The sequence below is a fragment of the Protopterus annectens genome, chromosome 16.part0 (assembly GCF_019279795.1).
Source record: "Protopterus annectens isolate FY-2018-M chromosome 16.part0, PAN1.0, whole genome shotgun sequence".
NCBI lineage: Eukaryota > Metazoa > Chordata > Ceratodontiformes > Protopteridae > Protopterus > Protopterus annectens.
Genome location: NC_056750.1, coordinates 776,784,529 through 776,808,361, shown reverse-complemented (window position 1 = coordinate 776,808,361; position 23,833 = coordinate 776,784,529). Strand labels below are relative to the sequence as shown.

The 23,833-nt window shown below is 39.1% G+C and overlaps 1 protein-coding gene across 1 annotated transcript in view; it reads right to left on the bottom strand.

The window, feature by feature from the left end:
- NDOR1 (NADPH dependent diflavin oxidoreductase 1) overlaps positions 1-23,833 on the bottom strand; it is a gene marked incomplete in the record, with an annotated part of 478,408 nt that overhangs the window by 349,512 nt on the left and 105,063 nt on the right. The window contains 1 exon segment of the mRNA XM_044058525.1: positions 23,299-23,508. Within this exon segment, the coding sequence (XP_043914460.1) occupies positions 23,299-23,508 (210 nt within the window).

The following is a 23,833-nucleotide window of genomic DNA, read 5'->3' as shown; positions in this document are numbered from 1 at the left end:
ACAATGGCTGGGAAGAATCCTGCATCTCACCACAAAGTGCTTCAAGCTTCAGCTCTACTTTGATACAAGAGATGGTGCCCAGTAATTTAAAGGAAAAATAAATCAAATGTACTCAGAGGTAATTAAAATAAATTAAACATTGAAGGAGTACATCTACTCAACTAAAAGGATGGAAAAATGAAATAAGCTTTAACTAGCTACTGATATGAAGAGAGAAGTCTTCAGAAATCAGAGGGTGAAAAAAAAAGCTGTTGGAGTTTGACACTTCTCAAGAAGAGCAATTTCAAAAGACAGCACTTGAGAGAAAACATGACATTTTCTGCTGCACCAGAGAAACTGGAAGGAACAGACTATTAATTTTATAAAAACACAAATAAGCAACTGGACTGGTATTCCACAGCAGGGTTTTGGAAATTGAAAGAGCACATCAAGTGTATGCTCCAAACCTGGTTATAAGAAAGTAGACACAGCCTGTATATTAGTAAAAATACAATCAGGAAATCAGAAACAGTTGATCCTGACAAAACTGTGGTAGAAGGGAAAAGTATTAAAAATTGGAGATAGCAGGATGTTTGTGGAAAATTATTTACTGCACACAGAGCAGAACAGGAGCAAATTTATCACAGCAATCAGGGAATGTCGACATGCAGGTGTGAGACTGAAGATACAGCATCGATCTTCAGAATATTTTTCCTGGGGATCAGAGACATTTTTTGCTGTAGAAAAAAAAAAAGTCAACCAGCAAACAGCAGGGAATTCTCATTCTTCTGACAACTAAGCTCATAGACCGACTTTGCCAGTGAAACCTTTTCCAGTGTTCCAAAGGAAAATGCTTGAGATGGAAAAAAAAAAGCACAAGAGATGACTAGCAGAATCAGGAGTACCTTGGACACGAACCATAGTCTGATATTGGAGATGAACAGGAAAAAGAACAGCAACACAAATTAGTGAATAAATGGGGATTATAAAGCACAACACACATCTGCAAAAAATGGCTTTGCAAGAACTAGCTAAAAATACAATTATTGATGTTCAAACTAAGAAATTACACAACTGGCATAAAATTCAGCACATGTATAGAAAATATTCAGCATAGACAGAATACACAAGTAGGACTGTAGAGGAAGAGGGAAGGCAGAAGGGAGGAAAAGTTAAGGTAGGGATAAAGGAATGTGTGGAAATTGAGGGTAGCCAAGGATAGGGACAACTTTCTGGACAGAGAAATAGGGTACAGTTGAAGAAAGTAAGTGCCGACACGGAGAGGGACCGATTATTGTATAGCACTTACATGAGGCTTCATGATTTAAATGCTTTTTAAACAGAGTATGAAAGGCTTAATATAGGAAGGGAATGATTGTATCGTTCATGTGAGGGATTCCATTATGTAGGGAGACAGTGCTGAGAAATTGTGGTCAATACCATAAAGTCTATTCCTAAATCCAAGTAAAAGGGGAGACTTTGTGAGATAGTAATCTTAAGTTATAAGTTGTATGACTCTGTTAATGTCCTGGCAAAAAGGGGATATTCTGTATGTTTACAGAGTGACTGAGGCTCAAATTAGGATGTATATTTAACTGGAAGCCATTTTTCCTTCTGAAAGACACTACAATGATTTTTTTTGTTTAGTAGGCTAGGCAGATGAATGTGCAGATACTGTTAGCTATGGTTTGCAAGGTCAGAATTTCCTTAGAAGCACAGGCTATGGTGCAGAGGCAATTTTCTGTGACATCAGAACCTCTTTGCCTATGGCTGCTCTGGTAGTGGAGGGGAAACTGATCTTTTAGACCAGAAAAACAATGAGATAATTTTTTATTTAGTATGTTAAAGATAGGCTATTGGTGGCTTAGGTATGGTCAATCCACACTGAGATATATAAAGAGCTTTTTTGTCTTTAAGGGTAGTTGGTTGCCAAGTTGAGTAGCTCACAGGGTGCAGAAAGTGGAATATTTGTGTGTGGTACCAAAGCCTGCAGATTATTTTTTTTGTTGCTAAATTAATTTTTGAGTAGCTAGACAGACAGGATGGAAGATCTAGTTCTGTTTTGGTGGCAGAAGCATTGTGAGCACAAAAAAAATCCCCAGGCTAGAAGAGATACAACAAAAAGTTTGAGAAAAAAGACTGGAAGGTCTTGCTCTGTTTTTCATGGTAAACTGGAAACACTCAGATACTTAGCAGGAATAGGGATGGTGCAGGAAAGGCAAAGTCATGTTCAGATGAAGACATGCATAAAGACCATTGGTCACAATGTAAAAAAACGAGGCATGAGGGTCACAGGAGTTCAGTTAATGCAAACAGTGGGTACTAGAGAGTCACAGAACTGTAAAAAACAGTAAAACTAAAGATCAGAGGCTATGAAATAACTTCATAATATTTACAATGTCCTCATGCCTACCTAACAGTGCAGAAACTACTCAACCAACTGTACCTCTGGTGATCCAAGGTTGCCAAGCAGCCTAGCTACCTTTCTGGAGCAAACAAGTGACCAATATCATTCTGTCAGCTCTAGGGGATGGTAGAAAAAGAAGCAGTGATGGTTCAGAAGGTACAGCCCAGCAGTGGCCGCAAACAATGTCATGGCTGTAAAAGCATAGACATGTGTAAGCAAATTCATTTGTTAGGTCAGTGCACACATTAGAAAGATGAAACATGCTTTCAAACGTTCAAAAAAATTATGAGTTGTCAACTATTTTTCCATTTATCCACTCAATGGCCAATGCTAAATGCGCAACTCAAAGCCAGCAGTGCAGGGCAGAGGTACAAGACAAAAAAGAAACGTATATGCTAGAAACCAACAAAGTGCAGGGAAAGAAAATCATTACAGTGTTGTTTGCAACAGACCTACATTACCTATCAGGGCAACAGCTAGTACAAATTCCACTTTTTTTACAACACACCAAATAATTAATAAAGGTATAGATAAAGATAAACCAACTACATTCACAGATGGTAGTTGCTGTATGTATAGAAATTTACTTAAAATGTGATGTACTTTTTTATTTCTTACTTCAGACTGTTAATACATTTGGAAATATATTTAAGCTTTCTGTGCAGACTCTACATAACTTCCCTGTGGTCACGTGGATTTCCTCCGGGTGCTCCGGTTTCCTCCCACATTCCAAAGATATGCAGTAGGTGGATTAGAAACACTAAATTGGCCGTAGGTGAGAGTGCGTGTGCAGGTGAGAGCCACGAGTGAACTACCACGGCAGGGCTAGCTACCCAGCGGTGTCAACCTTGGCTCAAGATGATGGTCACTGCTGAAGTAACACCCTGACCCCATATACAAAATAGGAAAAGGGGTTGAGGATGGATGGATGGATGGTGTAAGCTTCGCAAAACATACAAGAGAAACTGCCATGTGATACAGCATTGATAAGATGTCCTAGCACTAACCAGACAACTGTATTATATTTTAAATTTCACAGAATATGTACAAGAATATATGTGCATACAGCGGTGGTACAGCGGTAGCATTGTTGCCTCACAGCAAGAGGTTCTCCTGCTCGATTCTCAGCTGGAGTGCCTTGTGTGTGGAGTCTGCATGTCCTCCCCGCGGTTGAGTGGCCTCCGAAAGACATGCATGAATGGGCGTGCCTTCGTTGAAGGTTGGGCGTAGGGCTGGCAACTCGGCACCATCAAAATCTACTGCCAATCATTAGCGGACCGGAGTTCCACTGTGGCGACCCGTAACCGGGAAAAGCTGAAAAGACAAACATGTACAAGAATGTATGTTGGAAAGCTGTAACCTTATGCTGTTGTATCTATGTGAAAAAATGCAGTTTCATAAGAAAGGACCAACTCCTTGGCTATAACTGCAGCAAGGTTATAAGACTAAATTAGAAGGCCAAAGCCCATAAAATGTAATGAAAAGACACTTCAAAAAGATAACCTAACAGAGCTGGGAAAGTAGTCATTAGTACACAAGAACACTGACTTAGAAATGCAGCCATTGAAAAATGAAAGGATGACAGCAAAAATCATCTGTAAGAAAAGAAATGAAGTCATGTTTTCATTCAAAAAGAAGTTGTGTCTGAGGCTCTATGTTCAAGGCAGACAAAATAATAGTTCCCAATCAGCTGAGAGAAATGTTTGAGAGAATACATGAGTCACATCTGGGAATCCACTGCGAAGAATGCTTGACAAGACACCAGAGTTGTACTAGAAAGAATGTTGTGTAATCTCTGTAGCAATACATCTGAACTGGTAAATGCATTTCCATCAACTTAAGGACTAAGTCCAGAATCAAAAACTTATTGGCCTAACAATACCCCTGTCCCTTCCTAGAAAACTATGCAAAAGAGGACCCTTCTTTAGGTCTCTGAAAGCCACTCCACAGAGTGATCATATACATCATCGAAATAACAGTCCATTGAACAGCATTTTAATGGCATTTTGTTGAATATGCTGTTCGTCCAACTGTTGTTACTGAGATCACATTACGGTAGGGATTGGGAAATTTGCATTTTCCCCAAAGTAGTGCAACCTTGGAGTTGGTATATATAAATACGGGGGGGGGTGATGAACAGCATTTTTGATGAAATGCCGTTCGTTTAAGTGAAGGATGATAATACACACTGTATCAGCAATCAACAAAACGCAGCATCAACTATAAAGGACAATCACTATAAAAATTCCTCCTGTCCCATTAGGACTAAAGTGGGAAGTAGGAAGGTATATACATGATGATGGAAATGCGCTGCCAATCTAGATGAATTGTTTTGGTAAGTACACACACTTAGTCCCATTCCTTTCCTTTCAAGACAGAATTCCAATCTAATCTTCCTGGGTGGCTCCTCATGGCAGGATACCCCTACTGAGACACAAAGAAGACCCGACAGCCATTCTGGAAGATGCTGTGAACCTTGCAACTTTTCCCAGAACCTTACTTTGTTCTACTACTGACCATGCCTGAACTAAAGCGGACACAGGCCCCATTGCATCTGTGATCATGTAAGTTGGGGAGCTTCAAACTTTACACCAACATCCATGAGGGTTTTGCTCTCCAGGTCTGGTTGTGGTTGGTCCCAAACATCAACCACAAGTCCCGATGTGAAATGATCCCTGATGACAAAGATATTGATAATGGGAATATTCCATTGAAAGTCTTGTGGCCTTGAGATAATCAACAGTGAGAGTCACAGCCCCAAAGTTGAAGGAGCAGTTAACCCAGACAGGGCCACTGGATGTCAACCTCAACAAACGCAGACAGATCAAATGTCTCATCAGGCCTGGCACCTGAATGGGGGACAGTGAGAGAAAGTCTTGGAAAAATAGCATAAAAATTAAGCAGTGAAGGCTCTCTATTCACCCCAATATCAGCTGGGAAATGAGACCTTCGCTTATATATGCTGTACACCTAAAATAAGATGCACACACATTAGCTCTTCTGAAATTTTATGGAATGTAAAGGACCTGTAGGAGTGGGAATGAGAAGAATGGAGTTTGAGCTCAGACACAACATGGTGGGAAGGTCTCTCAGACACATTGAGTCACCTGAGCTACACCTGATGAGGAAGGCTCCACAGCCTTAGGTTTCTTACAAGGTAGGACTAGGGTGGAACCCTGACCTACAGAAGCAGGCTTTCTTTTATAGAAAGAAACCTGTTCAGCCACACTAGAGGACAAAGGGGAAGAAGCAATATCCTGCATAGGAGTAGCAGCCTTGAACTTTTCAATCTCTAACCTGCTGTTCCCATCTTTAAAGCTAGATACTCTGATACCTGCACACATTTTACAATCTTCTTTAAAGCAGTCTTGTCCCAGACACACTGAACATAAACAGTATTTGACGTGAGGATGACTTTTCTGCCTACTCTTGCTCTTTTTTAAACTCATGTGAATGTGACTTTTTAATCCAAGCTGCACCTAGAGGAACAAGGGAGAGCAACTCTAAACAGAATAGTACTAGTAAAACAGAAAATATTCAAAATACCGAACACCAAAAGCAGCAAAACACTTTACCTAATGAAAATATCAACAGAAAATTAAATACTAATCAACAATGTCAAAACTCAGAAAGCTAACAAACAACCGTACAGCTAAACTCCCACTAGAGGACAAAGGAACTAAAAAATGTTGTGAGACCAGGAAGAATGACTAAACTACAAACATCTCTTCTTAAGCAAAATTACAATGGAGTGACCTGAATGCACAAAATAATGAGGTCAACATCAGTAACTGTCCAGAAAAGAAGCTACATACGAAGATCTTGTTCACAAATCAATAAAATGCTAAACAGTAGCGAGGAATCATTCAGCGATTTAACCAAATTTTATGTGCATCAAAAGAGCAGGTTATCTAAAATGTGTGGACCATTATTCTAAGTCCCCCGAAATAACCAACCAGAGAGAACACATGCAAAAGTGATGAACGTATAAAGTTTATTTTGTTGAGGCAAGGGACACTGAATGCTTCCCATCAAAGTCCCCCTAGTGAACAATTTAGCCATTTAAACATCTGCACATGACTGAGAACTATTCAGATAAATGACTTGGCAGAGATGCACAACCAAAGAAATATCCACAAAGCAAAAACAAAAAAAAAAAAAAAAAATCAGCTGAAGTACCTCAACTCAAATGCATTCATAAATCTGTATAAAATAAAGTAAAAAAAAAAAAATGCATTGTCATCCCCTTTGGTAAAAACTCTGTACCCATGAACTACTACATAGGCGGTAGTCTACTTAACACCGAAAGTGTGATAAGCGACCTTGGAACACAGGTGGACAGTAGTCTCTCCTTTGATAATCACATCACCACAGTGGTCAGGAAATCCTTCTACGTGGCACACATCACAAAAGGTTCCTCATCCAGAAAAAAAAGAGGTCATTGTTCCTCTCTACTCATCACTCATTAGACCCATTATAGAGTACAACGCCCCTTTTGGTATGTACCTCACAAGACATTTACAACTGGAAAGGCCGCAAAACTACCTCACAAAGAGGATTACTGGCCTCAAACAGATGCCTTACGCAGTCAGTCTCAAAAAACTCCAGCTTTACTCCGTCACATATCGCCTACTCAGAGGCGATCTCTGCCTAACATGCAAAGCTATGTCAAACCCAGAGCTGTTGGACATGCTCCACTTAAAGAAATCCCAATCCCTCCGAGCTACACGCTCTAGGGACCTAAACCTTGTCACCACAATAAACAGAACATGCTGGAGGGATAGATTCCTGTCCCAGAGACTTCCCATACTCTGTAACCAGACTACTTATTTTTGTCAAACAGAGCTCCTCATTAACACTATTCAAGAAAAATCTTGATGATTGGATGGGTAAATAGGAAATTCACCCCTGGAATCACTTCTGTGGTTCTGCTTGACAGGGGCACAGAAAAATAATTTTCTTCGGTGGTGAAAGCCAGGGTACCTTTTTGGCTAGGCTTGTATAGGCCCCTAGTGCCAATAGCCTAGTACCTACCTATGAACAAAACTAAGAATACGACACACTGAAGATTACCTGATTAGGAACAGTAAAATGCATCAAAGACAGTAAAAAATCTAGTGAAACATGAAAGCATAAACCCCAAAATCAGAAAATAATGCAGTGACAGGAAGTGAATGAAGTATGCATGCCAAAAGGACCTGTAGTGCTACAGCAAGAGAAAAAGAGAAAGCCACACTCACCTAAAAGGTAAACAAAGGTCCATAAAACTAAAATGCTGCATAAATACAAATGTATATTAAATTAATAATAAAACCCACATAAAATGTTCAAAGAAACCCAATAAAAGGCAAGAAGCATCCCATCAACCAACCAGCTAGAGAGAAATTAAGGGACAACATTTATTGTTAAGATACACATGTACTGAAACTGCAAAACAAAACAATCCTCCCTGTGAGCATTTTAAATGGTGTGCTACCTGGGAAATAGAATACATGCTTCTGAAGCACTGGACAACTGATATTCAAGTCTTCTTCTTTCATCTTTTCCCTTCCAAATAAAAAAACTATCTACGAATCTTTGATAAAAACATAGATTACGATTTAAAAATATAGTGCCATTATGTATGTACGTCCTTTCCCATTGGTATAAAACCAAATTTGCATAGGTATTCGCAACTGGTGTGCCCATTGCAACACCAGTTAATTGCAAATAATATTGTTTATTAAACATAAATACATTATTGGATAATACCACATCTAATAATGAACAAATATTTTCAATATGTCTATGTGAGAAAGTAGAATGTTGATTCAAGAATTCTCGTATGGAACTAGTGCCATAATCATTAGGAATAACTAAAAAGTGAAGCAATATCCATGGTCACTAATAAGCGGTTTCCTGCCAAATCAACTCTATGAAAATCATGCCATTGTTTTAACTTCAAAATAAAATCTGTAGTATCCTTTAGAACAGTTTCACACTGGATTAGTAATGGTTGCAGCTGTTTCTGTAGATGATTGTTTTTTTATTTGGAAGGGAACTTTATCTGAACTTTCAGAGTTCATTGTATTTCTTAATACCACTTCTTTTTTAAAATTTAGTATGGAATTTTCTAATAGTAAAATTAGTTTTTTGGATGTTAATATAGGAATTCAAGCCAACCATATTAGTACAAGTGTATATAGGAAAGAGGTGAATGCAGGTAGATACCTGCATGGCTCTAGTATGCACGCTCCACATGTGTTTAGAGGTATAGCTAAGGCACAATTTGCCAGAACAAGTAGGTTGAACACAGATGATCTAATATGTTTAGAGCAGATGGAGGATATATGTGATGAGTTTATAAATAGTGGATATGAAACTGATGTTCTAAATAAAATTATGACAGAAATAATGAGCAATAGATACACCATATACAAATCTATTTTTTCATCAGGTGAAATGTGTACTAATAATACGTCAGTGGGGGAAGGTGGATTGAGGTAGGTTACCTCTTACAATATCATGACACCTTTAGTGAAGGGTATCATTAATAAATATTGGATGGTATTAATGGCATCAGGAGGAGTAATTTTAGGGAGTAAGCATTGCTTTGTATATAGAAATATGAAGACATTGAAAAGCACATTATGTTATAAGGATTTTAATATAAATATACAAAACTCATAATATAATATGAAAGGGCATGTTTCCCTGTTACAACTGTAGTTGTTGTGGAGATGTTATATCTAACAATATTTACACTAATATACAAGGAAATAATGTTTTCAAACATCCATTGATAGATAAGGTTTTTAACTTTCACGTATCAGCCACTTGTTTGACTAATAATGTTGTTTATCTTGCCACCTGTACTGCCTGTCCCTCCTATGTTGGAAAAACTAGAAGGTTAAAGGAATGTATAATAGAACACAAATCGGAAATAAGAAGGGCCAATATGAATAATGCCCTGTATAAACATATTTATGCCTGTGGGTCAAATCATAACTTTAAATTTAGGGTTATTGATATTGTTCAGGCATCTGATAGGGGTGGAGATACTGGTAATACCTTGGAAATAAGAGAGCTTGAATGGATCATTAGATTAAGAGCAGATGTTTCACCAGGTCTTAATAGTGCTGTTTCCTTAAAACCTATTTTAACTAAAATACAACGTACAAAATTAAAATAATTTTTGACTATTACTATATGCACTTAAAGGTTTTTGTATATTGTAACTTATAATAATGCTATTATATTTATATATGTATATGGGTTAAAATGTTTAAAATGTCTACAATGGTTTACATTGTTTGATCATGTGATTGTGGGCTGCTGGTCAGGTGATTGTAATGGGCTCCTATATAAATTGCTTTTAAAATGGACCTATTTGTGACATTGAGAAAGGGTGTTTAACCTGAAAGCTTTGTTTTATATAAAGGTTTTTTGTTCAACTGTGCTCAACTGTGGTTTTTCGTTGGATAATTATTCAGCTATCGTTGGTTTAAAACTAATCAAAAATAGTCAGGCAGCCATCAATAATGGACTACTTCATTAGAATTGCTACTCACACACAATAACTGATGGCTATCAAAACTATGGTACCTAATCTGTAAAAGTAAAAAAAAAAAAAAAAAAAATTAGGATTCTCAAAACACATCTTATTCTGACCTTCATACACAGAAAACCACCTTCTTGTTAAACTATACCTGACTTATCTTGCCTAAGGGTTTTGGTGCTCACACTTGTTACATTGATCTCCTAAGGGCCGCTCAATCTTGTTACATTGATCTCCTAAGGGCAGCTCAATTTTCATAGTTCAGTTTTGAAGAACCCCAAGGGTCCCGACATGTCGAAATTTAGAGTGTTACTCAGAGCTACCCGCTCACCTGAGTACCTGATTGCAACCCTAGTTGCGTGTCTGCAAATGCAGAGAAAAATTCAAGAACTTTGGCTGAGTGACCAGGGAAAGTCAAAAATGACCTCCCCATCCTTTGTAGTCAATAAAAGTGACAAAGCCCTGACTGACCTAGACAATCAGAGTTCAGTTAATGTCTTGAACACTGAGGGAGCCAGGCAACAATATTGCATTTGTTTGGTTTAGGTCAGCTTGACCATCATGATGAGGAGAGGGATGCATTTTTATGACAACAATGCCTGAGCAGGCTACATGCCGCAACAGTGAGTGCATGTCTACCACTGAGAATTTATGAGCACATGTAAGAGGAGGTTAGGCATTAAGGGGAAAACACTACCTCAGCCATAATGCAACACTGTCCCATGATGCTTCTCTCTCTTCACTAGCCCTGAACATGGTTGGTGACACGAGAGAAACAGAGAAAAAAAATGGAAAAATTGCCTCCTCCCACCCAAGAAAGGATGGACTATCCACATTTTAGTTAACAAAACAAAAAAAGAATCAAGATCAGCACATTTAACAACCCTCAGACAAAGGATCTACTAATACAGTAAATCTCCACTTAAGGTTTACAGAAAATTGTGGCTTATACATTACACATCAACTCATCCACTAACTATTTTTCTTTTACAGATTAAATGCACCCCTGATCTATGGAAACAATCATCATACTATTACAAATAATAGGAATCCCATAAGCCCCTAAAACAGGTATTCATTTCTTTTCTCTCATAGGTTCATACTAGGCTATCTGCCCTACGGCATTTATAAGCCTAGCCAGAATGTGTTTGGCTTTCGCCACCCATTTTAAATTAATTTTGCTATGCCCTTTTTTGAGGTTAGTATACTGTGCCTCTGTCTAACAGTGACACAGAAGTGATACCTGGGGTAAACCTACAATCTCCCATCCACTCAAGATTCCTCTTGAAGAGAGTCAATGAGGGACTCTGCCTAACCTGGACTGGGATTTTATTCCAGCGTGAAGGGAGCCTCTGAGTTATGAATCTGTCCCTCCAGCATGTCCTATTTATTTCAGTGCTGAGGTTCAAGTCTCTCGAGCATGTAGCTCGACAGGATTTGGATTTTCTGAGGTGCAGCATGTCCATTAATTCCAGGTTGGACATGGCTTTACACGTCAGGCACAGATCGCCTCTGAGCAGGCAGTATGCCACTGAGTAGAGCTGGAGTTTCTTTAACCGGGCAGCATATGGCATCTGTTTGAGCCCTTTGATCCTCTTGGTGAGGTACTTTTGTGGTCTTTCCAGTTGCTGCAGGTGTCTGGTAAGGTACATCCCAAAAGGGGCATTGTACTCAATTATGGGCCTGATGAGGGATGAGTAAAGAGGCACGATGACCTCCCCTGATCTAGATGTGAATCCCTTCAAGATTAGGTGGGCTATATAAAATGTTTTTCTAACCACTTTGGCCACGTGGTTGTCAAATGAGAGATAGCTATCAACTTGGGTCCCCAGGACCCTAATTACTTCTTCTGTACTTAATGGATTACCACCTATGTGGTAATTTGTGGGCACTTTGTTTTTGCCAAAGGGGATGACTATACACTGTTTGGCGTTTAGCTTGAGGCCATGGCTCTGGCACCAGTTGTCTGTTTCTATGAGGCCCTTTTGGAGGATGCTTGTGTCGGCTGGAGAGTCGATTATGGCGCCCAGTTTGCAGTCATCTGCGAACTTGGTCAGCCACAGTCCTTCCGTGTTGGCCTGTACCTCCGAGAAATATATACTGAACAAGAGAGGTCCCAGGACTGAGCCTTGTGGGATGCCACTTGTAACTGCTTTGGAGTCTGACATGGCTCCAGCAATTCTAACCATGTGGGTTCTGTCCTTGAGCCAGTTTGCAACCCATCTAGTGACATAGGGGTTTATATTTAAGCTGGTCATCTTATCTATAATGCCAGAGTGGGGTATTGTATCGAAGGCTTTTGCGAGGTCCAGGTAGGCTGTGTGGACCACCTTCCCCTCGTCAATGGCCTTGGTGACCGTTTCAAAGAAATCAACCAGGTTTAAGAGGCAGGATCTGCCCTTAAAGCCGAACTGGGTAGGATCCAGTGTCTGTAGGTCCCCAATATCTTTATTTATGAGGTCCATGATGATCCTTTCCATAGCTTTGCAGACCAAGCTAGTCAGGCTTATGGGTCGATAGTTTCCAGGATCCATTGGGGCACCACCTTTGTGGAGAGGGACCACAGTTGCTGTACGCCACTCTTTGGGTACATATCCTGTAGTAAAGGCTGAGATTGAACAGTAGTTTTATGTTTGGGTTTAGCTCTTCTTGGAGTTCATGTAGGATGCAGCCCGGGACACTGTCTCCCATTGATGCTGTGTTTTTTTGCTTTGGAGAGGGCGGCTCTTACCTGAGCATCCGAGATGTCAGGGGGGCAGCACTCTGCTGGGATAGATATTTTCCCTTTTGGTGGGGGGGGGGGGGTTTGTGTTGAACCTGTCAGCTAGGATGTTGGCAATGTCAGTGGGTTCGGTGTATTTTTTGTCATTTTGGACTAATTCTGAGCATATCTTGGAATTACCACCCAGGTTCTTAACATAACTAAAGAAAGCCTTGTGATTATCCTTGGTGTCCTGTGCAATTTTTCTTGAAGCTGGCCTTAGACAATTTTATGAGTGCCCGTAGTTTTTTGCTAATACTGATCAGAGATGCCTTCCCTTTTTGGAATTTTGCTCTATCATTTAGTAGCTTCCTCTTCTATTGTATAGTTTGTTTATGGCTGGGGTCCACCAGACAGGACATCTGCCTTTGGAGGATTGGGTCTTGGTTTTATTTGGGATCGCATGATCCATGCATTCCTGAAGGTGTTCACAGAATGCGTTTATAAAGGATTCTGCAGTCTGGGCCGTATTTTCCACAGGCCCGGGGACTTTGAGTGCTGGACACCATCATTTCTCAAAGGCATATAGTAATGTATGTTATCAAAAATATGGCATCAAAAAATGGTTCAAAACTGCAGTCTGTCCTCTAACAAATATCATCTAAATGGACATAAAGGAAGGCAAATTTAGAGTGTTATTACTAGCTGACCTCAGGCCTCAAGACACTGTGAAAGACTACCTGCTGCTCCATGAATTCTTCACCATAGGCTTAAGGGAAAGACCTTTAAAATGTTTTGCAGCCGACAGTTTGGTCATTGGCAGTCAAAATGCAAAACACTTTCGCCAACCAGACACAAACTATAAACAGACTCCTGTGGAGCTCATTCCTCATATCTCTGCTGTACACCATTTTACTACTGCCCTCACACCACATTTCGACAAAATACCAGTTGTACTTTGCAAATATTATCTGGATTTAACCAGATGCAATAACTTCAAAAACAAAGCATCTCATTAACACAGACCACCAAGTCAAGTAAAACTGGTTCAGTTCTAAACACCTATAAACCAGTGTGCTTCAGCGTAAGACTATTGTTTCCAGAAAGTCACTAAACTGTAGAAAGCTTCAAACTGGTATATCTCGGGTCCCAACAAACTCAAACTAGTGCCAATAGTAAAATCATTGGTATACTGTTGGATGCCTCACCTTCCACGGTCCTCAACATCAACAACTATCATTCTTAACTTGGCATTCAACTGCAAACATCAACTACTCCCATTCAAAACATGACAAGCATGTCTCCCACAAGCTAGAAAAATCAAAGCTAAAGGAATCTCTCTAGCCTAAGTAGAATCTGGATATCATCTGCTGCCTCGACCTCTGTTTTACGGTCTAACAATACTACAAACCATTTGAAAGAGGATTCTTAGATTCATACTGCTGTCATCCCAAACTGATCCTGACTGTGTAATCAAAGCCAAAGCACCTTCGTTACCACAAAAGCAAGATTCGACCCGTTACTCTGCAATGATCCATACATGGCTTTGTTACTCTGCAATCATCCATATGTGGATCTTCTAAGAATGTAGACCACCTCTTGCACAAAAAGTATTCCTTGCAACAAAACTTTAAAATCTCTTCTCTTCATCTGGTGCTTCCTCATACTTCTTTAAACTTACACAACTAATTTCTTCCAGGTAAAGCTGTGTCCGTTAATGTGCCCCATTCTCTACTAAAGATAACCAAGATTTGAGGTCCTTACCTTTCACAACAACCTTCATATGCACTATGAATAGAATTCAGTCCAACTTAAACCATCAACATTCCTCTTGTACTCCTCGGTTCCCGTTACAGCTATCTCAGAATTGTTTTAATCCTACCTATGAACTTCCACCCTATACTAGCCACTTCTTGCCAATGCACACCTAACTCTAACAACTTGGCACTGGCCAATACAATCTGCTCTGCCCACTCTGGAATAAAAACTTGACTTCCACCATACATTTTCCTCACTTTTACAGTTGAACTTCTTTCGGCTTTTTCCTGGTTAGGGGTTGCCACAGCGGATAACCTGTCCGCTCATGATTGGCAGTGGAGTTTTATGGTGTTGAGTTACCAGCCCGGCGCCCAACCTTCCACAGAAGGCACACACATGCACGCACTCACACCTAAGGTCAATTTTAGAGTGTCCAATCCACCTACAGCATGTCTTTGGGATGTGGGAGGAAACCGGAGCACCCGGAGGAAACCCACGCGACCACAGGGAGGACATGCAGACTCCAGACAGACTGCACCCTTTTACAGCTCAACTACTGCAAAAAATCAGGTCTTCAGAAATGCCATAAGTATGCTAACAAAATGTTCAACAGCCACAGCCTTAAAGCAAACATGCATCTATTCATATTTTAAAAACATCCATAAAACGCTGTTTACTTCTGCTCTGAAGTTTGTTTTTGAAGATGATCACAATCACATTGATGATCCCTTTAAAATTTCTCATTAAAAAAATGCTTTCTTTCAGAAACAGTAAATAAATGTCACAGACTGTCAAGTGAAAAGTCATTAAATATTTGTGTGATTACAACCATTCTGTAATAAGCTAATATTTTCCTGACTACAGGCTTAGTTTTATTGTATTGCAATCATGAACACCCACTTTGCTATGTGTATAGTATCATGGGCTGGCTTCTGGGATTGTACTGAATAAGACACAAAAGATGCATGGGATATCTCTTCTGTTCTGCACCTGTTAGGAAGAAACATTGGCCACCAATAAACTAGCAGAGAAATTTACTTGAAGTTATATAATCCCTCATCTTGGACTAGACATCGACTGAGTATCCATTGTTGGGACTATACCGCCATTTAACATGGAAGCCTAGTTTTGATTTTAGGTTAGCAAGCTGTTTTATACATGCACTAAGCATCTGTTGAACAGCTGACAGTGTTATGATCTATATTTTTTTAGAAAGACCACTATCACTGTGTCAACTGTGAACTAGTAGTTACCTACTTACTGATTATTGGGTTAACCATAAAGAAGAATGTCAAAACACTTCAAAAACCGAAAACAAACTTCAGAAACTGTGAAATGCAAAACAAGAAAAAAATAACAGTTTAATGAGCACTCCTCTTTTAATGAAACCTTCTTCAGACAAAAGCTAAATTAAAATGCAAGACCATTTAAATGCATTTACACCAATACCATGCTTCTAATGAGATTTAAGGCCATGGGTCATGTGATAGCTGAGTTTCCATCAAGAGACAACCACCTTAAGAATGAAACTTTATTATAAAAAAAAAAAACATATGAGGTACGTGTACACACAGCATAAAGTACCAAAACAGATTAAATCGCACTACTTACAAACATCATATATTCAAAAAATGTTACATAAATGTATATATTATACAAATCTAGGACTAAAAAACAGGAATGAAAAAATATAGAAATACGTACATAATAAACAAATACAATGAAGCAATACTGAATGAATTTAACCAAAACATTCAGACTAATAAATAAGTGAATGAATTAAAGTACAACATCCTCAAAGTGCCTAAAACATTTATTTATTTTACATTTGTTGACTGGGCTAGTCTAGCTGGATATATGTCCATTTTCAGTAGAGGCCCGGGGAGAAAAGCTCCAAGACAGATATAGCAGGTAAGTAATTGTTACATAAAAAAAAATAAGTAGATATTGAAGATATTATATACATTTAACAGTAAATAACATAAAACTATAAACAAAGTTTAGAACAAGATAATATAAATATGCTAGCGGCTAAAAAATAGTATCCAGGTTCTTACTAGATGCTCATCATTGAACTAAAGAAGATTAAATTAGTGGAGAGAGAACAGTTAGAAAATATATTAGTAGCATTAATGATAGGTTAGTCAGGGTTGGTACAAGGGCATAGCCAAGAAAAGTGTCAAAGTTTGGAGGAAGGTTTTAAGTTTTTGTCTGAAGAGTGTTAAGGAAGGAAGGGAGGTAAGTTCAATAGGTAGAAGGTTCCAGTTTTTCCCAGTTGTGTTTGAGAATAGAATCCCCTGCCATGTTGTGAGACTTGATGTTAACTAGGAGTTTAATTGATGAACGCAAGGCATTAAGATTTTTACACAAGGCATTAAGATTTTTGTAGGGAGTTATGAGGTCTGAGAGTATTGGAGTATTGTTTTGCTGGTAAAGGACCTTATGGGCAATTTTAAGTTGGTTCAGTTGAAGCTGGTTTTGAAGTTCAAGCCATCACAGTTGCTTAAGATTCTGACAGTGATGGGTTCTGAAGGGTTTACCAGTGGCAAATCTGGCAATCTTATGATAAGAGGTAGCAAGTTTGAGAAGATTCTTTTTGGATAGGTTAGTGTATATTGGTGAAGCATAGAGTAGAGATCAGATGGGAGTGGGCAATGGTAGTTCTTGCTATTGGAGTAAGGAAGGGTTTGACTCTGTACAGGCAGCCCATTTTTCTGTTAACTGATTTTATAGTGTTGTTAATGTGGGTGTCGAAGTTAAGGTTGTTGTCTATTGTAATACCAAGGAGTTTGGTGGTAGAGTCTGGGTAAATGAGGGTACCATTGTTAGAAATGACTGCGATATCTATTGGTGTGGACCTACAAAGTAGGAGTAGAGAGTAGGAGCTTTATAACACTTAACTGTTATATCTGTAATGCTTTTAGTTTAAGGAAGTAAGTGATGGACAAATGTTTGTTTAAACCTGGCCTACGGTCTGCCTCAAGAAAGAGTTGCCAGTACAGTTCACGCTTCTCCAGGAGCAATGTCCGCGATACCTTCTAATGTTCAGGGATATTTAGTCCAATATAATAAATTTAAAACCATGACCTGGGGTTTTCATTTACATGTCTGAACAATGCATTAATATCCTTTTGTTTCTTGATGTCATAAATGCTCACAGACTGAGTCCACGTTCAGTTTTTCCATCATAAAGCTCAGGGCAGGATGTATAAAATGTCACAGTACAGTTGTTGGTCTTTCGGCTTTTCCCGGTTAGGGGTCGCCACAGCGGAACTCCGGTCTGCTAATGATTGGCAGTTGGTTTTTAATGGTGTCGAGTTGCCAGCCCGATGCCCAACCTTCAACGAAGGCCTGCTCATTCAACACGTCTTTCGAATGCCCACTAAACCGCGGGGAGGACATGCAGACTCCACACAGAAGGCGCTCCCAACACAAGCAGAGAATTGAATGGGAGAACCTCTTGCTGTGAGGCAACAACGCTACTGCTGCACGACCGCGGAAGAGATACACTATGCGTGCTATATTACAATTCAATGAGCCACTTAATTTGGATTCCGCATTTGCAAATGGTGCTCGTAGTATCAACCAAAATATATTTGCAATAAGCACAATTTCCACATCTCTTCATACCAGTTAGCTCAGGACTCCATGTGTGTGTTACTTTCCATACCTTTTTCAAAAAGGCCTTTGAGGAGCACACCCCTCTTATACACAAGAGGTTTAATATCCACATTTTCTCTAACACCATGATCATTAATCAATATAGGCCAGCTTTTCATTAAAATATCCTTAATTTCACTACCATCTATAAAAAGGTAGTAATAAAGGCCTTTTTTAAATGCTCCACGTGTTTAAAGTAAGAAACATTCAGAGTTTCACTGGTCTTATTATTACTGTTTAAGATTGGTATATAAATCTTTTGGTCTCATTTATTCATTATTTTGTATACAAGATTAATATCAATGAATTCTGGGGGGTACTCTTGTTTTCTAAACATATCTTTAAGGTTCACACACTTGTCCCCTAAAAAGTGTCGTCCAAAGTTACCATTCTAATGACACGGACAAACTGCCCTTTGACTATTGTTCTTTTTTTGGGGTAGTGGGTGTGACCTGGAAAAGTGCAGAAAACTATTAGCATAAGTTGTTTTACGATGAATTTTTGCCAGAAATATCCCATTAACAATATCCTTTGTAAGGCAAATATCCAAGTAGGCTACATTGTCCTCCTGACCTGTGTGGATAAACTTGAGGAAATGTGTGCCATCATTTATATAATCTAAAAACCTAGGGACGTTTTTCCTTGTTTCCATCCCAAAGGATAAAAATGTCATCCAAAAAGTGCGTATAAATAAAAAAGTCAGTGTGAAGGAGCATTTGGCAACATTTCTAGTTTTAACATTTTGAGTTTTATGTGGATCAACTAGTGAGATTCTAATTATATCTGACATGATACACTGCTATTCTAGGGCCATCCCTACTGGTACTTCACCCTTTGCCTCTGTTCTGCTTAGTCCCTCTTCAAGCTTCATCTGTATGCAACCGGGGTTGGAAGGTGTTGCAGGGGTGTGATTTCTAGGGGTTCCTTTCATAGCATGGTGAAACAGAGTTGTCAGACAGTGAAACTTCTCTGGACAGGGTACACCCTACCTAACAGAGGTATTTCAGGCATCAAACTGCCATCTCTGACCCACAGACAGGCCCTGTCCTCTATGACCTATCTTGGACTTTTTTTTTTTTTTTTAAATGCAAGTTCTGTTAAAAATAAAATTTAGCATCATCTTAGACCTCTTTTGCACAACTGACCTGGCTTTTACTATGAAGGCATTTTAGAGGATTTTCTGAGGACTTGACTCGAGTCTTACATCACTTACCTGCCAGGCCATACACAGCCCAAGACAGGGAAACATCAGCAGGGAGCTGCTATATGTAGTCCATTTTATCCCTGGTTACTTGAGGACATTTATGCAAAAGTGCTCAGATCTACTCACAGACACAGTTCATCAATTCTCTAGATGGTTATTTCTTGGGGACTTAAAAACCTAAATTGGATTACAAGACCTGTGAATTGGCTATGGCACTCGCAAATGTGTCAGAATGTTTCAGCTTCACTCGGTATGTTTCCAACACTATCTAGAAATCTGGACATTCACTAGAGCTCATCATCTTGCTTGGTACTGAAACTAGGAGCATGGTAATGGAACCAATCTTCTGGTCATATCATTACATTCTTCACCTCAGAGTTGCTTTCCCCCCTTGATCTTCCCTTGCTCAATGCTTTGAATTAGAGTTGGTCAAGTACAGGGACTCCCAAGCTGCAAATTCTGACCTGCTCTACCTTCTGCATGCCTAACTACTGGAGGTGATAAGGGCTGAAGTAACGGACTACTTAATATCAAGGGCATTAACAGCCCTGTTTACTAGTGCTCTCAATCATATCACCCTGAGTGCACATCCCAAGCATATAACTCTCCAGGTACTGGAGCTCTCAGACAAGTCACGTCATGTCTGTGCATGTCCTAATGTTACAGTTTGACGTACCCAGGAATGAAGATTAGTACCTCTTGCTCACTTGAGAATAAAACTGCTCTGGTTTAGCAATACTGCCACTACCAGGCAGAGATCTCAAAAAGGCAGCTTTCCTAACAAATGACATATCTGCTGTTCTAAATCAATTGACAGAACAACAATATGACATTTCAAGACGCATTACTGTAAGTCCTGGAACAGTGAGATTGAATGACCAAAAATGTGGACTTTGAAAGTCAGAGACTGCCATTTCTTGGAATGTTCTCTTTTTTACTGAGGCACAGTGAGTTGTAGCTATATGTATTTTTAAAATTTTCATACTCTCCTACCAAGCTGTATACAATCTGGGTCCAGTCTATGGGAAAAAAACTGATGTGCCCCATTACCCGCATGTGGCACCTTAAGTCAGCAAGGGAAGGCGCTGCTGGCCATTCTAGAGACCGACCTGGAAACATCTAGTACAGTAAGCTTTAATCATTTGTGCACAGTTTTTTGGCATCAACTGAGATCCCTGTTTAGAGTATCAGAAACAATATCTGTCTCCAAGATGCCACCAAGTAATCATCTTTCCCTGAGGGTCTACTATACTCTGGAAGGGGAAATTCATTACCTTTTGGACTGATGTTTTTAAGACTTGTACTTTCAAGTATTCCTAGGTTTACTCCATGTTCATGCTTTTGCAGTTTTCAGATATTACATTATTTTTTCTGTCTTGTACTATGCAAAATATGTAGGATTAGGCAGTATGATATTCTTGAATAAAAAATAAATTTTGTTTGCAATATCCTAGGGTCTTACTTTAATTGCGTGTACATTTAAAGAATCTGCAGATATCAATATAACGGCTTTATGCAAGACCGTATGTAGACATGGATTGTATATGCTACACACTGCATTTTATTTTGCAGTGCAGAACCAGAACCAAGATCATAGCTGAAAAAAAAGGTTAAAAAGGATCAATCAATCTTTCAAACTAACAAAGAATTAGATGAAAAATACAGTGGCTACTCCTACTGACTGTTTGTGAACCCAGTCCCATTGGTCATATTTTTACAAAACAGGTGCATTAAGAATGACTTATAATTAAGGTGACAGAGGTATAGCAACTACAACTGCTGTCTCATAGCACCTGGTTCTCTCATCTGGCTGCCTAACAAAATCCCTTCTGTGCAAACACCATATGCCTTTTCCATGCAAGCAAAAGTTTTCAGTGGGGCTCTGGTATAGTCCAGCAGCACAAAGACATGAAAGGTAGGTGAAGTTGTGAGGTTTAATTCTCAAACTAGGTACATGCATCAGAATCTGTATCCTTTGACAGAATGGCATCCCACCTAGATGGTTTCTTGTTTTAATGCCTACTGCTTGCTGACCCAGAATTCAGTTCCCCAGAACCTCAAACTGAATAAATCAAGTACTAAACCAAGAATGAGTCATCTAAACATTCATCTGTTATGGTCAGCCACTTAACGGGCATTTCATGGAAAATACTGGAGAGAGGTTATCACACTAGGACAAAGATTTTCAATCTGTCTTCTAATTAACAGAAAAGAATGTTTGACTGATTAGACAAACAGATGACAGAAGGAAGTAGGGTGCTTATTGTGTTCACATTTTGTAGAGATGTCAGGCACATTACCGGTTTAGACTCTGCAATCCAGTAAAAAATGTTATTTCTGAAGAATGTTGCCTGATTTAGCTCTCTAATTACTACCCACATCACTGATTAAAAAATGGAAACTCTGCTTTTAATATGCTTTATATATTCAACAAAACTTAATCAGCCAAGACATCACACACAATTTATACATAAAATCACAATTTTACTATATAAATATGCTAAAAGTGAACTAGCAGCAAGCACTACCTAAACTTTCTTAAAAAAAAGAACACAAATCTAAGATTTAAAAGCAACTTAATTCCAGGTTACTGCAGCTTGAAACTTAACAGTCAAATAGTAACAGAAAACATAATGAATTCAGTAATAGAACATTTACTTAACCTAGCATCTCAGTCCTAACACATAGTCTAAGCCTATATGGTAAGGGAAGACATTCAGCAAACCGCTACAGTAAGTGTTCACTCAACATAGATGCTTCAGAAAAGTGTAACAGCATAATCTTAAGAGACTGTCCTGCACGTTCAGAATGTCAACAATCCTGCCAGAGCTGTAACCTAATACACTACAGTTTTACGACAATATGTATGAAATGTCCTGCAACTCAACTATTCTGTTACTTTTCATGTACATTATCTTGAAGCACTACAATGAACACACAAAGCCCAGACAGAAGACAGAAAAAAAAAGTGTTACATTCCAGTTGTATGATTTGCATGGGCAAGCTAAAACACACTGCAAGTACTCCTCCGTACTACCCATTAAATGATGAGCCACTCTGTGGGACTTCTCTGTCCTGCATCATGTCTAAAGTAGGTGGTTTGCAAAAATGTTACTGTCTTATTCCAGTGTATTCACTACTGCATAATGGGCGACACCGATACTGTAGGTGAGGGCCTCACCAGTTCGTTTCATGCAGAAGTGGGCATGTTGCAAATTGAGTGGCAACCCGGTCTGCATATTTAATTTGCTCATGCATACAAGATATGAAAATATTAAATGTACACAAACGGTTAATATAGTATCACCCAAGAAAGCTGCTCTTAGTAAAAGGTCCTGCCAATGATACTGAGGAAGAGTCGGCTGCGACACCTGCACCAAGAAAAAAACAAAAAAGTCCTTTTGGACATTAATTGGGACAGTGAACCATCGCATTCAGACTCTGACAGAGAACTATAATGCTACACAGTTAAAAGCCTGATGACATGTGTTTTGACGGTTTAGTTTCTTTGCTGATTATAGTATATATTATTATTAGTGCAATAAAACAGTTACAGATGTTGGTAAACAGTTTACTGTTATATTACAATGTCAGTGCACTTTCTTCGGTTGTACATTCGGAGGGAATGCATATTCATGAATGACATCACGGGGGTGGGTTTTGGGCGGGGCTTGCTACTGCACATCTGGTGAGGCCCTCAACTACAATATTGCCACATAATGGGTGAAATTAGTTTGCACTCTTTTCTTCTCACAACATCCTGACAGCCATCCCACTTGTCCTATGTCCCTCACTGGGTCTACTGGCCAACTCCAATCTAGCCTAGGATCCAGCAGTCGTTTCAGCAACTAACTGAACCCAGATCAACTGGGACGTAGTCAGTGTTTTATCCCTCTACAACAATGCAGTGGCCTATACTGTGTGTAATATTGATTATCAGTCAGGATACCTACTAAATAATTTTAATATAAACAAATGAAACTAAGAATGTGAGCTAGAAACTTCAAACATAGCACTTAATAAACTGAAGTACTAATCATAGAAATACTTACTCAATACCAGAACCTGAGATGTCGAACTCAACCAGTCGTACATCTTGAAAGTGTGAGTCTTCAGTTATCCTTTGATTAGATACCATCTGTGCAAAGAATGGGTGCTCCTGAGAAGGGAGGCACTGACCACCTCTAGCAGATGAGGGATGCACTACAGCTTCCCCATTCACATCCTGTTCCAGAAACAGAAGGCTGAACTTTGGTGGCAATCTGCAAAAAAAAAAAAAAAAAAATGATAATCCAGAAACATTCAAAGTAATGAACCACAAAAGTGTAGGAAATTGTGTTGCAAGACTTTTGGTAACTTTTTATGATCACGTACTTGAATCTTTTTTTTTTTATTCTCTTTTCCATCAATCATAGCACTTGATCTATCCAATATTAGACAATGTCACAGCAAAGAACAGCTCTAAGAGTAAATCCTTATGAAGAAATATAGTCCAAGGTTTCAGTGTCAACAGGAGAATTTTCAGGCTTCACATCAGAGATGGAAACAGCATGTGCAGTACTGTTGGGACATGGCAGAAATGCCAAG